Source organism: Hyperolius riggenbachi, chromosome 3 (assembly GCF_040937935.1).
Source record: "Hyperolius riggenbachi isolate aHypRig1 chromosome 3, aHypRig1.pri, whole genome shotgun sequence".
Taxonomy (NCBI): Eukaryota; Metazoa; Chordata; class Amphibia; order Anura; family Hyperoliidae; genus Hyperolius; species Hyperolius riggenbachi.
The window spans coordinates 384610428-384628625 of NC_090648.1; the positions used below are offsets into that span (position 1 = coordinate 384610428).

At 46.3% G+C, this 18198-nt stretch overlaps 1 protein-coding gene across 1 annotated transcript in view; it reads right to left on the reverse strand.

Annotated features, from left to right (window-relative positions):
* MGST1 (microsomal glutathione S-transferase 1) overlaps positions 1-18198 on the reverse strand; it is an 82701-nt gene that overhangs the window by 14796 nt on the left and 49707 nt on the right. The window contains exon 3 of the mRNA XM_068277387.1: positions 5613-5713. Coding sequence (XP_068133488.1) covers positions 5613-5713 — 101 coding nt within the window. The remainder of the gene's footprint in view (positions 1-5612; positions 5714-18198) is intronic.

Sequence of the window (18198 nt, forward strand, 5' to 3'; positions counted from 1 at the left end):
GCATGCGCAAAGCGCTCCTAGCCATGGAAACATGAACAAGGACGCAAGCCTCCGGGTCAGCGATTGCACCACCTGGCCTGCCTGCCACAGAGGCTTTTACGAGGGAACGGAGGGGGAACGAGGGGGAGCAGTGGGTATGAGGACTGCTGCCCATGCATGCCTGCTCCCTCCGTTTGTGCGCAAGTAAGTCACCTCGGGAATTCTTTAATGCATGTAGAATTGACGTACTAACCCCATGCTTTAAATGCAGACTGAAAACCCACCTGTAAAGTCTGGAATTTACAGACACATACTTCTTTCCCCTATAACTACTTGAGGACCATAGGCTTACACCCAGGCGCGGAGCTAGGGGGGGTCGGGGTAGGACGGGTGCCCCCGGGCGCTAGGTCCCCAAGGGCGCCCCCAGCTCAGCTGCAGTGTTTGTTGTTTTTTTTTATAAACAATTCTTTTAATCGATACGCGCTGCTAGGCAGCGCTCACCACCAGCCGGCCCGGAATCCGGATATTCCCATCCGCAGTCAGCGGGTGACGTCACTGACGTCACACGTCATGGTCGCCCGCCGCACCGCCGCGAAGTGGAACGCTGCGCAGAGCGGCAAGTCAGCACAGAAGAGGCGCCGCCAGCCAGCGAGCCAGCCCAGCCCGGTGCGTGCGTGGAGCCCCCAGGTGAGCCAGCCAGCCACCCTGACATTACTTCTGGAGGGGAGAGCGAGTGAGGGAGAGCCCCCTAAGGTGCTCACAGCTCTTCCTACACTGCACTGCTCCCCTCCTGCTGGGGGGCACACCTGACTACCTATTCTGGGCACATATACCCCCTGGCTACCTATATACCGGGCACATATACCCCCTGGCTACCTATATACCGGGCACATATACCCCCTGGCTACCTATATACCGGGCACATATACCCCCTGGCTACCTATATACCGGGCACATATACCCCCTGGCTACCTATATACTGGGCACATATACCCCCTGGCTACCCATATACTGGGCACATATACCCCCTTGCTACCCATATACTGGGCACATATACCCCCTGGCTACACATATACTGGGCACATATACCCCCTGGCTACCTATATACTGGGCACATATACCCCCTGGCTACCCATATACTGGGCACATATACCCCCTGGCTACACATATACTGGGCACATATACCCCTGGCTACACATATACTGGGCACATATACCCCCTGGCTACACATATACTGGGCACATATAGCCCCTGACTACATACACTGGGCACATATACCCCCTGGCTACCTATATACTGGGCACATATACCCCCTGGCTACATATATACTGGGCACATATACCCCCTAGCTACATATACTGGGTACATATACTGGGCACATATATCCCCCTGACTACATATACTGGGCACATATACCCCCTGACTACATATACTGGCCACATATACTCCCTGACTACATATACTGGGCACATATACCCCCTGACTACATATAATGGGCACATATACCCCTGGTTACATATACTGGGCACATATACTCCTGGGTACCTGTTCTGTGGACATCTCTACCCCTGGCTACCTGTTCTGGGGACATCTATACCGCTGGCCACCTATTCTGGGGACATCTATACTGCTGGCCACCTATTCTGGGGACACCTATAGACCTGGGGCTACCTATTTTTGGGGAACCACTGCTGTCAGATTGAGTGTATTTTGGGGAACTGCTGCCAGGTGAGAGGTGTCTACCATATTAAGGGGGCATCTGCCTATTTATGTGAAATGCTGTCTATTTATGTGCCTTATGACTGCTGAATTTGTCTTGTTGGGGGCCTCATGGTTACTGAATTTGTCTTGTTGGGGGCCTCATGATTTGTTGGGGGCCACAAGATCGCTGAATTTGTCTTGTTGGGGGCCTCATGATTGCTGAGTTGGTCATGTTGGGGGCCTCATGATTGCTCAATTTGTCTTGATGGGGGGGGGGGGGGCTCATGATTGCTCAATTTGTCTTGGAACATGCTGGAAGGTACATCCTGAGGGAGAGTGGGTGAGCGTGAGCCTGCTAACTTCCTGCACATTTGGCTCCACCCATAACCACGCCCACATTTATTGTGTGGTCACGCCCCTTTTTTGGCGTGGCAAGCTGAGCGCACCGCACCCTTCAGCTTAGGGGGCGCATTAATAGTCTTTGTCCCCGGGCGCTGAAAGCCCTAGCTACGCCTCTGCTTACACCCCCCCCCCCCCCCCTAGTGACCAGGCTATTTTTTTTACAATTCAGGCTACTGCATCTTCAAGCAAACGCATAGCTAAGGAGCTATGGGCCCCGGTGCAAGTATTACATGCCCCCCCCCCCCCCCCAAGCACTCTATACATAACAAGTGATATGGCGTACCAAAGCCTTGCCAAGGACAACCATAGTGTCAGAGATGCAAGGAGGGGATGTGGAACAGTGCGTAGGGTTACTACTATTCAAAGCATCTATAGAAGTGATTATTACCAGCACAGGACCAATAGAGAGCTAATACTGTAATAGAGGGTGGACCCTTCAGGGCCCCTCTGGCCCAAGGGCCCCGATGAGGTCGCTACCTCTTCACCCCCTATTGCTACTCCACTGGCTTCAAGGGCTCGCTGCAGGGCCGTACAACTCAACAAAAAAGTGATTCCCCCCCCCTTTTCTGTCCACCAGCAGAGCTTTCTGTTGGTGGGCTCTGATCGTTGCTCCTGTGTTTGTCTATTTTTTTTTTTTATTTGTTTGTTGTTGTTTTTTTAATACATTTGTGTATTTTTTTTTAATTCCCACCCTCCCTCCCCCCAGGCATTAGCCTATGACAGCTGATCGCTCCTGAGACTCTGTAGGGGACAGCCAAGTGACATGGCTGTCCCCAGTACAGCAATGCCGTAGATCGCAGCGATGTGCAATGTAAATAGACGCCGTCAAACAGTCTTCTAGCGGCAATCTGGGAGACTGATGACGGAGTGGAGCTGGCGTGAGGCAGTCGTTTAGTAGTTAAATGACACCTGGACATAGAGGGATATGGAGGTTAACATATTTACTTCCTTTTAAACAATGCATATTGACTGGCTGCCCTGCTGATCCTTTACTTCAAATACTTTTATCCACAGACCCTGAACAAGCATACCGATCAGATGTTTCTGACTGAAGTATAACTAGATTAGTCCCATGCTAGTTTCAAGTTTATGATCCAGAAAATATTACAACCAAAGAGATCAGCAGGACTGCCAGGCAACTGGTATTGGTTACATAGAAATAAATGTGGCAGCCTCCATATCTCTCTCAGTTCAAGTGTCCTTTAAAGAAAATCTGAAGCGAGAGGGATTTTTTAAACAATATCAGTAGACTAGCAGTCCTGCTGATCTTTTTAACTGCAGTAGTATCTGAATCACCCAGAGAAACAAGCATAACTGGGTCAGAAAATCTGATTGTGATGCTTGTTCAGGTTCCTGACATTTTTGGCATATCAGCTGTGTTGCTTTTGAGACAGCAATAACTTTTTACCTAATTTGCCATCAAAGTTATACATATATTGTATCAGCCTTAGGGTAATATTAGGGACATTTTAGCCTTAGGGTGATATTTTTTTTTCAAGTATTATTTAACTTAACAGGCAATAAATTGAAAAAAAATTAGGTGTAAACGCAAGATGTTCATGTTTCCCCCATCCTAACTTTTACATGACAAGTGCCACAACACCTCAAAATACATTATTTGGCTTGTCCCGTTTAAAATGATACCATACATGCCATATTTCCTCACTAGTTGGGCACGTGCGTCTGTAGCGATTGCATGTTTGGGGACCCCAGTGCTGTATGGATGCATTACTAGGCAACAACATTTTGATGCAGCTATACAGCGCTGGGTCCCTGAGCTGTTGCCATAGTGATCGCATCTGACCGCTATGGGCGGCAGCCATTGCAGGTGTCCACGAATCTTAAGGTCAAGTATAGGCGACACAAGGGGTTAATTAGTTTGGTGGGAGTTAAAACTTAAAAAAAAAACAACACTTTATTTTTTTAATGTTACACTGTCACTTTAATAAAGAAAAAACAACTTTTTTCCCCCCTGTAACTTTATGTGAATGACTGCTGCTAGCAGGAATCATTCACAATGGGATCAGTGCAGGAACACATGCACGTGCATGAGCGACAGGGGTGCACACGCGGACAGGTGGAGGTGCACGTACTCAATTGTGGCGGTGGTTTTTAGTGCTGGATGTAGTCTCACATCCAGGAACCTGTAGTGTAGCTAATTTGGATGTGAGACTTACGTCCAAGAGTCAAAAGTGGTTAAAATTAAATAAATATGCCAGCCTACATATCCTTCTCACTTCAGGTTCCCTGCATTGTGCATTGTTCCCTGCAATGCATTGTGTTATTCATTATTGCACTGAGACATGATGTGCACCTTGAGTCCTATGGGAGAAAAGCCTTTACAGATGTTGTTTGTTTGCTTTCAGGGTCCTTTCTGGTCAAGCTGGACTACTAAAGGATTTATTGTATAAATGATCAATGTGGACCAACCTTTTCCATTATTGCAATGGTGTGAGAGAGAGTTTGTAGCTCCTTGATTGGCTGCTTGGATGCATATATGTGTGTTTTGCCTTTATTTAAGGTTAAAAACCTCAGTTGCTCCGTGTCTAAATTTCAAGTTGTAAGCATGAAGTATCAGCTTGCATGCTTGTGACAAGGTCCTCCAGCACCCAAGGCTGAGACACCAAAGTGCGCCCCTCCATCCCTGCCACCCCAGCCGTCACACACTGATTGCTATTAGACTTAGAGGCGCCACAGGGCCCAAAACCTCCCCAACACCTTAATATCTAGTTATCTGGCTTGCAGTCACTGCCATGTATCCCCTTTTCTTATTTCTTCCTGCTTCAAACACAATTAGGAATGACAGCTGAATGAATTCTGCGCCCCCTCCTACACTGCTCCCTGAGGCTGGAGCCTCTCCAGCCTATGCCTCGGCCCGGCCCTGGGGGGAAAACCTAAACAGGACACTGTGAAAAGGTGGACTGGCTTTATTTTGATAATGCTGCAGCATTCAGTGTTGTCCCATGAACTAATAATAAACAAAAATTTACAAAAATGACAGAAGTGTACTGAGGGCTCTTTTACATTAGCCAATATGTGCACAAACTCAATTTCGTGCACGCGTTGAATGACATCTGGAAGTTGCGGTGTGATGCTGATTAGTGGCGGTAGTTATAATTCACCCAGCGGTAAAACGTTGCGGCTGGACGTCACAAAGCTCCCAGATGCGTTACAAAATAACGCTTTGGAACGCTTCGTCTAATGGAAAAGTTAACATGAAAGTCAAATAGAATTTCATGTTACCTTTGTAAATGCAAACTATGAGCGATCTGTCAAAACACACGGATCAGCTCCTAGTGTGAAAGAGCACTCACTTTTGTGAGATACTGTATGTTATGAGTATGGTAAGAAGTGATCAGTGATCACTGATACAGTATGCAGTGATACCCAGGACATACTCTTTGGACAATGCGATTACTAGTGAAGGACACGTTCCTCATTGCGTGTCTCACGGGTTAGTTTTACTGTACTTTTAATGGCAAGAAAATATATGAAGATGACAACATTTGATTGAGGAGATAAGACATTACCTGCGCACCCGCTCCACAGATTCATCTACTCTAATATATTTCTTTACATCAGATGCAGAAAGTTTAGTGAAAGCTGCAGCATCTTCCAAATTGGAAAAGGCCTGGGAAAACAGGAAACAAGTCAAGTTATTCCTTTTTATTCTCTTATATTTTTTTTAATATTATACTGTTTATATAGTAAGGGTCTTACACTACTTTGCTGGTGCACCATACTTGCGTGTACCATATCCATCATATAACTTGTAACTTCATAATGTAGAAGCTTTCCAGAGGCGCCAATAGAATAAAAGTCACTTAAACGAGATTAAAACCGATGGGGCAGTGGTGAGCCTATCCCATCCATGCAGACGAAGCAAACAAAGGAAGGACTGTGGTATCAACAGTCAAACAACAATTTATTTATACTCCACAGTAAAAATAGGCAACACGTTTCACAGGCTCAATCCCGCTTCATCAGGCCAATCAAAAAGGAGCATACAGCTTATCAGCATCAAAACCACACTGAGCGCCTCTGATTGTTGTTTGACTGTTGATTCCACAGTCCTTCCTTTGTTTGCTTTGTCTGCATGGATGGGATAGGCCCACCACTGCCCCATCGGTTTTAAGCTCGTTTAAAGAGACACTGACGCGAAAAAAAATGATGATATTATGATTTGTATGTGTAGTACAGCTAAGAAATAAAACATTAAAGAGACTCCGTAACAAAAATTGCATCCTGTTTTTTATCATCCTACAAGTTCCAAAAGCTATTGTAATGTGTTCTGGCTTACTGAAGCACTTTCTACTATGACAGTCTCTGTAATAAATCAATGTATCTTTCCCCTGTCAGACTTGTCAGCCTGTGTCTGGAAGGCTGCCAAGTTCTTCAGTGTTGTGGTTCTGCTATGAACTCCCCCTTCCAGGCCCCTCTATGCACACTGCCTGTGTATTATTTAGATTAGAGCAGCTTCTCTCTTCTCTCTTATCTTTTACAAGCTGGATAAATCGTCCTCTGAGCTGGCTGGGCTTTCACATACTTAGGAATTACAGACAAGGGCAAAGCTGTTTGCAGGAAGAAACGAGCAGCCTGAAACTTCAGTGCATGAGAACAGGGGGAAAGAAACACACAAATGATCTCTTGAGATTCAAAGGGAAGGGTGTATACAGCCTGCTTGTGTATGGATGTATTTTCTATGTGTGGACATACTGTACATCAACCTACTTCCTGTTTTGGTGGCCATTTTGTTTGTTTATAAACAAACTTTTTAAAACTGTTTTTAACCACTTTTAATGCGGTGAGGAGCGGCAAAATTGTGTCAGAGGGTAATAGGAGATGTCCCCTAACGCACTGGTATGTTTACTTTTGTGCGATTTTAACAATACAGATTCTCTTTAAGATCAGATACATTAGTCTAATTGTTTCCAGTACAGGAAGAGTTGAGAAACTCCAGTTGTTATTTCTATGCAAAAAAGCTATTAAGCTCTCCGACTAACTTAGTCGTGGAGAGGGCTGTTATCTGACTTTTATTATCTCAACTGCAATTGAACTGTTTACTTTTCCTCTGCTAGAGGAGAGTTCATTACTTCACAGACTGCTCTGAAAGACTCATTTTAAATGCTGAGTGTTGTGTAATCTGCACATATTATAGAATGATGCAATGTTAGAAAAAACACTATATACCTGAAAATAAAAATATGAGAATATTTTCTTTGCTGCTAATCTTCTAGTAATTATTCATAGTACACAACCAATTCATTATATCATATTTTTTTTTCGCTTCAGTGTCTCTTTAAGTTACTTTTATTCTATTGGCGCCTCTGGAAAGCTTCTACATATTGCTAAGTCCACCCTTGGTGGAGGGTTGTACCCATCTTCTTCCCATCTACAGAGTGCGACTTTTAATCCTGAGTGGGGTCAGGTTAATCTCCCCACCTGCCTTCACAGTGGTTGCCTAATGGTAACCCTGGTTTGTGAGTATTAAATTGTTATATTACTCATTATTAATTATCATCTATACAATATCACACTATTGGGCTCTTGGTGTCCCACCTCCCTTTATCTTGTAACTTCATAAGATACATCCGATTATTACTCAATCTATGTCTCGTGCGCTCACTTGTGCAATATAAACAATACTTCGCATCTAAAAACCCAAAAAGCATTCAATGTTATAAAGTCCTTTTAGAGTCCAAAGACTAAATTACGTGTCCATGGATCGCTGCACCAATCATCAAGCATCAGATGTGTATAACAGTGTTCCTTTAAGATGCTGCGCTCACATGTACTTGAAATCTTCTTAAAGTTGTGTCACTCAAACGAAAGAGAAAAATAAACCATGGCGTAATACTGTATTATAACAGTGCTGCATCCCTCACACCCAGTGCCAGGAATTGATAGTGAAATCTACCCAAGTATCCACCATCCACCAGGTCACACAGGTCCTCACCATATGCTGTAGCTGCCAGCCACAGACAGCAAAAATAGCACCTCCACAACTCTCCAGACCATGTGCGTTCCCTCAAACTTAGCACCACCACCAGCATACATGGCCTCTCACCTTCTATTTTGCTGCCCAGATTATAAGACAGCAACTGCACTCAAATGCCCAGCGGGTCTTTCTCAGCCAGCCTCAAATGGATAACTCCGTAGGAACAGAAGCTTCACATCAGCCTAATAACTGAAAAGCTCCACATAGTGTAAAACCATTCGCTTTAATAAAATAAATAAAAGTAGTGCACTCACAAGTTTCCAATAAAATCAAGCATGTCAATACAATCCTCCACGCCAGCTCTGTCCGCCCGTAGCTCCGCCCTACGCGTTTCGTGCATGCGCACTCATCAGGGGCTTGAGGCGTCTGACCAGCCAGCGTCTTAAAATACTATTATTTCCGTCTCAATATCCAATCCCCAATTTCCCTCACCCAAAATGGCCACCGAAGTACTTCCGCCCTCCTCCAGCCGCCTCATCTGCCTATGAGATATTGCCATGTCAGCAAGGGTCATCCCCCGTCATTCCAGTCCGCCTGCTGCATTCCCATTGGAAAACCAGCCGCGAATACTCACGCCCAGGGTGCCGCCCCCAAACATCATCTCATGGCTAGTAATGTCACAATGCCGGTATTCCAGTCTGTGATTGGTTCAACAAGATTTCCGCATAGATACGGTAACCCAATACGGAATTCAGACCCCTTCTACAATACGGTCCACTCCTCAAACCCCCCATCCGATCAGTGCAGGCTTATCACATCCTTTATCCCCATCACATTACATAATGTCAGTTTCTCATATTCCCCCAAGAGCATCATTACATCTCATTACGGATTGCAATTTTGTGTTCCAGGCCACTAATACATATAACGTTCCCTGCATAATTTTTATCCAATCCGCAATAGCATTTAACATTTCTTGTATACCTACACACTATTACACAATGACTCATGCCATTTCTGCATCTATTCCATCAGTACACAGTAATCCATATTTTGATGTGAACAAGTTACATCCCCACTCACATTGTATCCAGGGCTGTATTCCCCACGCTGCATAGACCCACACCCCCCACACACATGGCAGGATGCACATGCACGCAGCATGAAGGGCCAGCACAAATGGACACATGGACAAACACATTCCCAGGACATCTTACTCCACCCCACCCCCTCTCTAACAGCATCACATACCCACATACTCAGACCAGCCCCCCATGTTAGATTGGGGTACACGCGCGCCCCAGCACGCAGGGGCACACATCTACCCCACTTTACTCTAGTCATTAGAAATAAAGCAGTTCAGATCGAACTCGACATTGAGACCTCTCGGGTGTAAAGTTTTCAATTCATGAATCCAACGCGACTCCATCTTGGATAATTCCCTCACTTTATTACACCCTCTCCAACTGCCCCTTAGTCTATCAATCCCACAGAAGTTCATCATACCCGGATCCCGCCCATGATGTTCAGCAAAGTGTTTAGACATATTATGTGCAAAATTGCCTTTTTTAATGTTCCTAACATGTTCACCAATCCGATCCTTGAGTTTCCTTGTGGTCCTACCAATGTATTGGTGTCCACAAGGACACCAACACATATATACAACATGAGTGGTACTGCAGGTAATGCAGTCCCTAATTTCATATTTCTTCCCATTAACCTTTCCCATAAATTCATTGCGTTTCTGTGCCTGCGATTCTGTGCAACCTACACATTTTCTACACGGATAAAATCCTTTATTTCCCATCATGTCTCCCCTGCTCCTTTTTGGCCCATCAATAAAGCTTGGAACTAAGATCTGCTGTAGATTTTTTGCCTTCTTATATACAAACCGAGGGTGAACAGGTATCATCCGTCCCAACACCGTGTCGGCCCTCAGCACATTCCAGTGTTTCCTTATCACACGTTCAACTTCACTATGCCTAGAGTTGTAATCAAGCAACATAGCATACTCCTGTCTGTTATCTGCATCTTTATTGTTCCTCCCATTCCCCAACATCTGCCCTCTATCCATTTTCTCAGCAGCATCACGTATCCTCCCCAATGTCTCCCTCTCATACCCTTTCTCCACAAACCTCTCTATCAGCATATCCGTCTGTTCCCTAAAATCCGTGATCTCCGAACAATTCCGTCTTATTCTAAGCATCTGCCCTTTGGGTATATTGGTAAGCCATTTTTTGTGATGACAACTGGAATATGGGATATATCCATTCCTATCTGTTTTCTTGAAATAGGTCCGCATCTGTAGTCTTTCTCCCTTCCTATACAGATCCAGATCTAGGAAGCAAATTCTGTTCTCATCACTTTCCACTGTTAATCTAATGCCCCTCTGGTTAGAGTTGAGCCACTGCACGTATTGGTCTAATTCAAGTCTACTCCCTTTCCAGACGATACACAGATCGTCTATATACCGAAACCAGTATCTCACTGGTCGGCTATTGGTGTTTTCCAACACGTGTTGTTCCCATTCATCCATAAAAATATTTGCCAGACTGGGTGCAAATTTTGCCCCCATGGCGCATCCCGTTATCTGTCGAAAAAAATGTCCTGCATACCAAAAATAGTTATGCTGTAAAACAAACTTTAGTAACCGTAAAATGAACAGAATTTGCTCCCTTTTTAATGTACCATCCTTGTTTAGGGCCTTCTCTACTGCCTCCAGTCCCAGGTCATGCGGAATTATTGTGTATAATGAGGCTACATCACCTGTTACTAAAAGGTCATCCTCACCCAACGTAATCCTTTCAGCCTCTTGAATCATTTGTTTCGTATCCTTAACGAGGTATGAGAGTTTTTGTACAATAGGCTGCAGAAACTTATCAATGTACTCACCTATTCTCTGATTTAAGGACTCTATCCCACTAATTATGGGCCTACCCGGGGGTCTTTCCAGATCCTTGTGTATTTTTGGGTTCTGATATATCACAGGTATCCTTGGTACATCGATCATAAGATATTTAAACTCTGAATCATCAATTATCCCCTCATCCAAGCCTCTCCTCAAAATGTCTCTTAGTATCCCTTAATACTGTCTGGTGTGGTCTCCTCTTAATTTCTCATAGGTTGCACTGTCCCCAACTATCCTATCTAATTCATCAGTGTATTGGTCCTTTCTCATAACCACAACACCACCTCCTTTATCAGCAGGCCTAATCAACAGATCTTTTCTTTCAGCTAGTTTGAGTGCTGTCACTAACTCACCATCCTTCCTCTGGTCACCCAATTTCTCTAAGTCCGCCGTGACCAGTCTTCTAAACACTTCAACTGTACTACCCATACTATTTGTATTTGGATTGAAAAGGGGACCTGTTTTTCAGTCCTGTGTGTACATATTCAGGGACTGCTCTATTGCTTCTGTTTATAGCTTCTTTGGATAAGAAATATTTTTTAATGTTGAGTTTCCTTTCGCTTTGATCCACTTAATGATGTTGATGATGATTTTTTTGGGAAGGTTTGGGACGAAGTGAGAAGGCAGCGAGTGGGAGAGGGGGAGGTGGACCCTGGGGGAGGGGGCAGAAAGCGAGGAATAGAAGAGGGTGCAGAGGGGGGAGAAGAAAAGAGAAGAAGGTAAAGGGGAAAGGAATTTTTAATATTAGTCAGGTCCAGCTCAAACCTGAAGAGATGGCCATCTTGGATAAAGGCCTGAAATATGCCCCTAAGCAGGGACTGGATAAATTTGGTACGTATATCAATATACAGAAGTATGTTAGGAAACTCAACATTTAAAAATATTTCTTATCCAAAGAAGCTATAAACAGAAGCAATAGAGCAGTCCCTGAATATGTACACACAGGACTGAAAAACAGGTCCCTTTTCAATCCAAATACAAATAGTATGGGTAGTACAGTTGAAGTGTTTAGAAGACTGGTCACGGCGGACTTAGAGAAATTGGGTGACCAGAGGAAGGATGGTGAGTTAGTGACAGCACTCAAACTAGCTGAAAGAAAAGAACTGTTGATTAGGCCTGCTGATAAAGGAGGTGGTGTTGTGGTTATGAGAAAGGACCAATACACTGATGAATTAGATAGGATAGTTGGGGACAGTGCAACCTATGAGAAATTAAGAGGAGACCCCACCAGACAGTATAAAGGGATACTAAGAGACATTTTGAGGAGAGGCTTGGATGAGGGGATAATTGATGATTCAGAGTTTAAATATCTTATGATCGATGTACCAAGGATACCTGTGATATATCAGAACCCAAAAATACACAAGGATCTGGAAAGACCCCCGGGTAGGCCCATAATTAGTGGGATAGAGTCCTTAAATCAGAGAATAGGTGAGTACATTGATAAGTTTCTGCAGCCTATTGTACAAAAACTCCCATACCTCGTTAAGGATACGAAACAAATGATTCAAGAGGCTGAAAGGATTACGTTGGGTGAGGATGACCTTTTAGTAACGGCTGATGTAGCCTCATTATACACAATAATTCCGCATGACCTGGGACTGGAGGCAGTAGAGAAGGCCCTAAACAAGGATGGTACATTAAAAAGGGAGCAAATTCTGTTCATTTTACGGTTACTAAAGTTTGTTTTACAGCATAACTATTTTTGGTATGCAGGACATTTTTTTCGACAGATAACGGGATGCGCCATGGGGGCAAAATTTGCACCCAGTCTGGCAAATATTTTTATGGATGAATGGGAACAACACGTGTTGGAAAACACCAATAGCCGACCAGTGAGATACTGGTTTCGGTATATAGACGATCTGTGTATCGTCTGGAAAGGGAGTAGACTTGAATTAGACCAATACGTGCAGTGGCTCAACTCTAACCAGAGGGGCATTAGATTAACAGTGGAAAGTGATGAGAACAGAATTTGCTTCCTAGATCTGGATCTGTATAGGAAGGGAGAAAGACTACAGATGCAGACCTATTTCAAGAAAACAGATAGGAATGGATATATCCCATATTCCAGTTGTCATCACACAAAATGGCTTACCAATATACCCAAAGGGCAGATGCTTAGAATAAGACGGAATTGTTCGGAGATCACGGATTTTAGGGAACAGACGGATATGCTGATAGAGAGGTTTGTGGAGAAAGTGTATGAGAGGGAGACATTGGGGAGGATACGTGATGCTGCTGAGAAAATGGATAGAGGGCAGATGTTGGGGAATGGGAGGAACAATAAAGATGCAGATAACAGACAGGAGTATGCTATGTTGCTTGATTACAACTCTAGGCATAGTGAAGTTGAACGTGTGATAAGGAAACACTGGAATGTGCTGAGGGCCGACACGGTGTTGGGACGGATGATACCTGTTCACCCTCGGTTTGTATATAAGAAGGCAAAAAATCTACAGCGGATCTTAGTTCCAAGCTTTATTGATGGGCCAAAAAGGAGCAGGGGAGACATGATGGGAAATAAAGGATTTTATCCGTGTAGAAAATGTGTAGGTTGCACAGAATCGCAGGCACAGAAACGCAATGAATTTATGGGAAAGGTTAATGGGAAGAAATATGAAATTAGGGACTGCATTACCTGCAGTACCACTCATGTTGTATATATGTGTTGGTGTCCTTGTGGACACCAATACATTGGTAGGACCACAAGGAAACTCAAGGATCGGATTGGTGAACATGTTAGGAACATTAAAAAAGGCAATTTTGCACATAATATGTCTAAACACTTTGCTGAACATCATGGGCGGGATCCGGGTATGATAAACTTCTGTGGGATTGATAGACTAAGGGGCAGTTGGAGAGGGTGTAATAAAGTGAGGGAATTATCCAAGATGGAGTCGCGTTGGATTCATGAATTGAAAACTTTACACCCGAGAGGTCTCAATGTCGAGTTCGATCTGAACTGCTTTATTTCTAATGACTAGAGTAAAGTGGGGTAGATGTGTGCCCCTGCGTGCTGGGGCGCGCGTGTACCCCAATCTAACATGGGGGGCTGGTCTGAGTATGTGGGTATGTGATGCTGTTAGAGAGGGGGTGGGGTGGAGTAAGATGTCCTGGGAATGTGTTTGTCCATGTGTCCATTTGTGCTGGCCCTTCATGCTGCGTGCATGTGCATCCTGCCATGTGTGTGGGGGGTGTGGGTCTATGCAGCGTGGGGAATACAGCCCTGGATACAATGTGAGTGGGGATGTAACTTGTTCACATCAAAATATGGATTACTGTGTACTGATGGAATAGATGCAGAAATGGCATGAGTCATTGTGTAATAGTGTGTAGGTATACAAGAAATGTTAAATGCTATTGCGGATTGGATAAAAATTATGCAGGGAACGTTATATGTATTAGTGGCCTGGAATAGTGTTGGGCGAACAGTGTTCGCCACTGTTCGGGTTCTGCAGAACATCACCCTGTTCGGGTGATGTTCGAGTTCGGCCGAACACCTGATGGTGTTCGGCCAAACCGTTTGGCCACATGGCCGAACTAAGAGCGCATGGCCGAACGTTCCCCGAACGTTCGGCTAGCGCTGTGATTGGCCGAACGGGTCACGTGGTTCGGACCCGAACGCGCTCTGATTGGCCGAACTGTCACGTGGTTCGGGTAAATAAATACCCGAACCACGTCATATTTCCGCCATTTGTCTGTGGGTTTAGCTTTGGGTAGGCAGGCAGGGTAGTTCGCGCTCCAGCCACGCTAGCCAGGGTCCCCCCAGTCATTGTGTCGCTGCTGGGAATAGTAGTACACCGCTCGCTCAGCATTCTGTTTACTGCCACTCTGTGTACCTCGCTCAGCCACACTATATAGCATTCTGTTTACTGTTCTGTGTCTGCTGGGAATAGTAGTACACCGCTCGCTCAGCCACACTATATAGCATTCTGTTTACTGCCACTCTGTGTACCTCGCTCAGCCACACTATATAGCATTCTGTTTACTGTTCTGTGTCTGCTGGGAATAGTAGTACACCGCTCGCTCAGCCACACTATATAGCATTCTGTTTACTGCCACTCTGTGTCTGCTGGGAATAGTAGTACACCGCTCACCCGCCACTGTATAGCATTGTGCTCTGTGTCGCTGCTGGGAATAGTGGTACACCGCTCACCCACCACTGTATAGCATTGTGCTCTGTGTCGCTGCTGGGAATAGTGGTACACCGCTCACCCGCCACTGTATAGTATTGTGCTCTGTGTCGCTGCTGGGAATAGTGGTACACCGCTCAGCCACACTATATAGCATTCTGTTTACTGTTCTGTGTCTGCTGGGAATAGTAGTACACGGCTCGCTCAGCCACACTATATAGCATTCTGTTTACTGCCACTCTGTGTACCTCGCTCAGCCACACTATATAGCATTCTGTTTACTGCCACTCTGTGTCTTCTGGGAATAGTAGTACACCGCTCACCCGCCACTGTATAGCATTGTGCTCTGTGTCGCTGCTGGGAATAGTGGTACACCGCTCACCCGCCACTGTATAGCATTGTGCTCTGTGTCGCTGCTGGGAATAGTGGTACTGTATAGCATTTCTGTACTGCCACTGTACTGCTGCCAGTCAGCGTGTACTGTAAGGATAAGTGAAATGAGGAAGAAATCCGGTGAAAGAGGGAGGGGCAAGGGAAAAGGTGTTTCCCCTGACGGTTCACGTACAGGCCACAGGGGAGCACCCAAGAAAACCCACTCAATACCGCCCATGTTGTCCAGGACAACAACCCTCACAAATCCAAAAGAACAGGACCAGATAATTACTTGGATGACCTCTCAAGCGTCCAGCAGTGGGTTAAGCAGCACCAGCACATCACGCACGAGGTCCGAGTCCTCAGCCAGTTACAAGGAGCCAGTGGGCACAAAGCTGACACAACTGGCAGCGACACCACGCACACAACTGCCAGATAACCAGTCCGATGAATTACCTCAGGACACAATGGGGTATTCGCAGGAGCTATTCCCAGCCCAACAAACTTCCACCTTTCAAAGGTCAATGGAGGAACAGCCAGAAATGTTGTGCCCGGATTCACAACCATTAACTGTGGGAAATGCACCGCGCACTGAAATACAAGGCGAGTCCGAGGAGGACTCGGAAACCCAAATCCCAGAGCAAGTTGGGCAGGAGGGGTTGCAATTGCAGGAGGTCGGCCGACAAGATCTGGAAGATGACGTTGGAGTGAGCTGCGCAGAGGTTGTTCTGGGGAGCTCTACTCCACGGCGGCGGCCCCCCACAATGACATATGACGAGTTTGAGGAGATGGAAGAGGAGGGTATGGACAATGTGGACAGAGACCCAGATTTTGTTTGTGAACGAGAACATCGCCGTCGTAGCAGCAGCACAGATGAGTCTGTTGAAGAACCCACTGCTGCACGAGTTCGCCTTGTGCCACAAGGTAGGCGGCGCGCAATTTCAGGCACCACAAGCGTGGAAGTTCAAGTGAGAGGCAAAAGAGGAGCAAACAGAAATCGCCAGCAAGGCAGGTGCTCCAAAGTCTGGGCTTTCTTTGAAGACTGCACTGAGGATGTTACCATGGCGATTTGCAAGGTGTGCAAGACCCGCCTGAGCAGGGGGAAAAGTATTAACAACCTCTCCACCACCAGCATGAGCCGCCACATGCTATCCAAACATCCCACTCTGTGGGCAAACTCGGCAGGACAGGGTACCAGCAACACTGCCTCCCTTGGGTTCACCAGACTCACCACCAGACCCGCCTCAGCAGCAGCGGTAGCCCAGCCATTGCATGGTTCACAACATTCACAAACATCAGACGACGCTGACACTGTCACTTTCCGGAGTAGTGCTCTTGAGGTCTCCCAGTCTTCATCAAACACAACAACCAACAGCCCTTCCGTGTGCAGCGCTACGGTTCAGTTGTCTGTGTCGGAGATGTTTGAGCGCAAGAGGAAATTGCCAGCAAATGACCCCCGGGCCGTGGCAGTAACAGCCAGCATAGCCAAGCTTCTGGCCTGCGAAATGCTGCCATATCGAGTGGTGGAGACAAACAGCTTCAAGGGCATGATGTCAGTGGCCATCCCACGTTACGTGGTTCCCAGCCGCTACCACTTTGCACGCTCTGCAGTGCCTGAGTTGCATGAGCACGTGGTCAGCAAAATAACCCGAAGCTTGAAGAATGCCGTTGCCTGCAAGGTTCACCTCACCACTGACACCTGGACGAGTGCGTTCGGCCAGGGTCGATACATCTCCCTTACCGCGCACTGGGTGAACCTTGTGGAGCCTGGCAGCGATTCCTCACCTGCTACGGCGCGGGTGTTGCCCACGCCACAAACAGCTGCACCGCCGTCCCTCCCACTGGATAACAACAGCAGCACCTACCTCTCTGACTCCTTCTCCTCCAACGCATCTCAAAGCTGTACCTCATCCGGAAACGCTAACCCAGCAGCAGTAGGATCGTGGAAGCAGTGCAGCACAGCTGTTGGCATGCGTCAGCAAGCGTTGCTGAAGCTGATCTGCCTTGGGGATAAGCAGCACACAGGGGAGGAAATTTGGAAGGGAATAAAGGAACAGACGGAGTTGTGGCTGGCACTGCTGGACCTGAAACCGGGCATGGTTGTGTGTGATAATGGGAGTAATCTCATTCGCGCTTTAAGGTTGGCTAAGCTGACACACATCCCTTGCCTGGCGCACGTGATGAACCTAGTAGTTCAGCGGTTCCTGAGGACATACCCAGGCGTGGCCGATCTTCTGTTGAAGGTGCGTCGAGTGGCCAAACATTGTAGAAATTCCAGTACTGCTTCGGAGGCACTCGCCAAGATGCAGGAGCGATTCAATCTCCCCCACCATCGCTTGCTGTGTGATGTCCCTACGCGCTGGAATTCTACGCTGCACATGCTAGCCCGCTTTTGTGAGCAGAAGAGTGCAGTGGTCCAGTACATGACGGTGCAGTACCGAGGCGCATCCGGACAGCTGCCAAGCTTCTGTGGATCCGATTGGGCCAACATGTTGGACCTCTGCCAAGTCCTCCAAAATTTTGAGCAATCCACGTTGCTTGTGAGCAGTGACAACTCTTCAGTCAGCATTACCATACCACTGCTGTGTTTACTGAAGAGGTCAATGTTGAAAATCAAGGAAACAGCTGTCATGATGCAACTGGGGGAATCTGAAGGAGAAAACGATCAGCGTGATGGTACCAACATCAGGCCATCCGCCTCAGGGAACGCTGGCCCCAGCAGCTATGACGAAGAAGAGGAGGAGGAACAGCTGGAGTTGGAG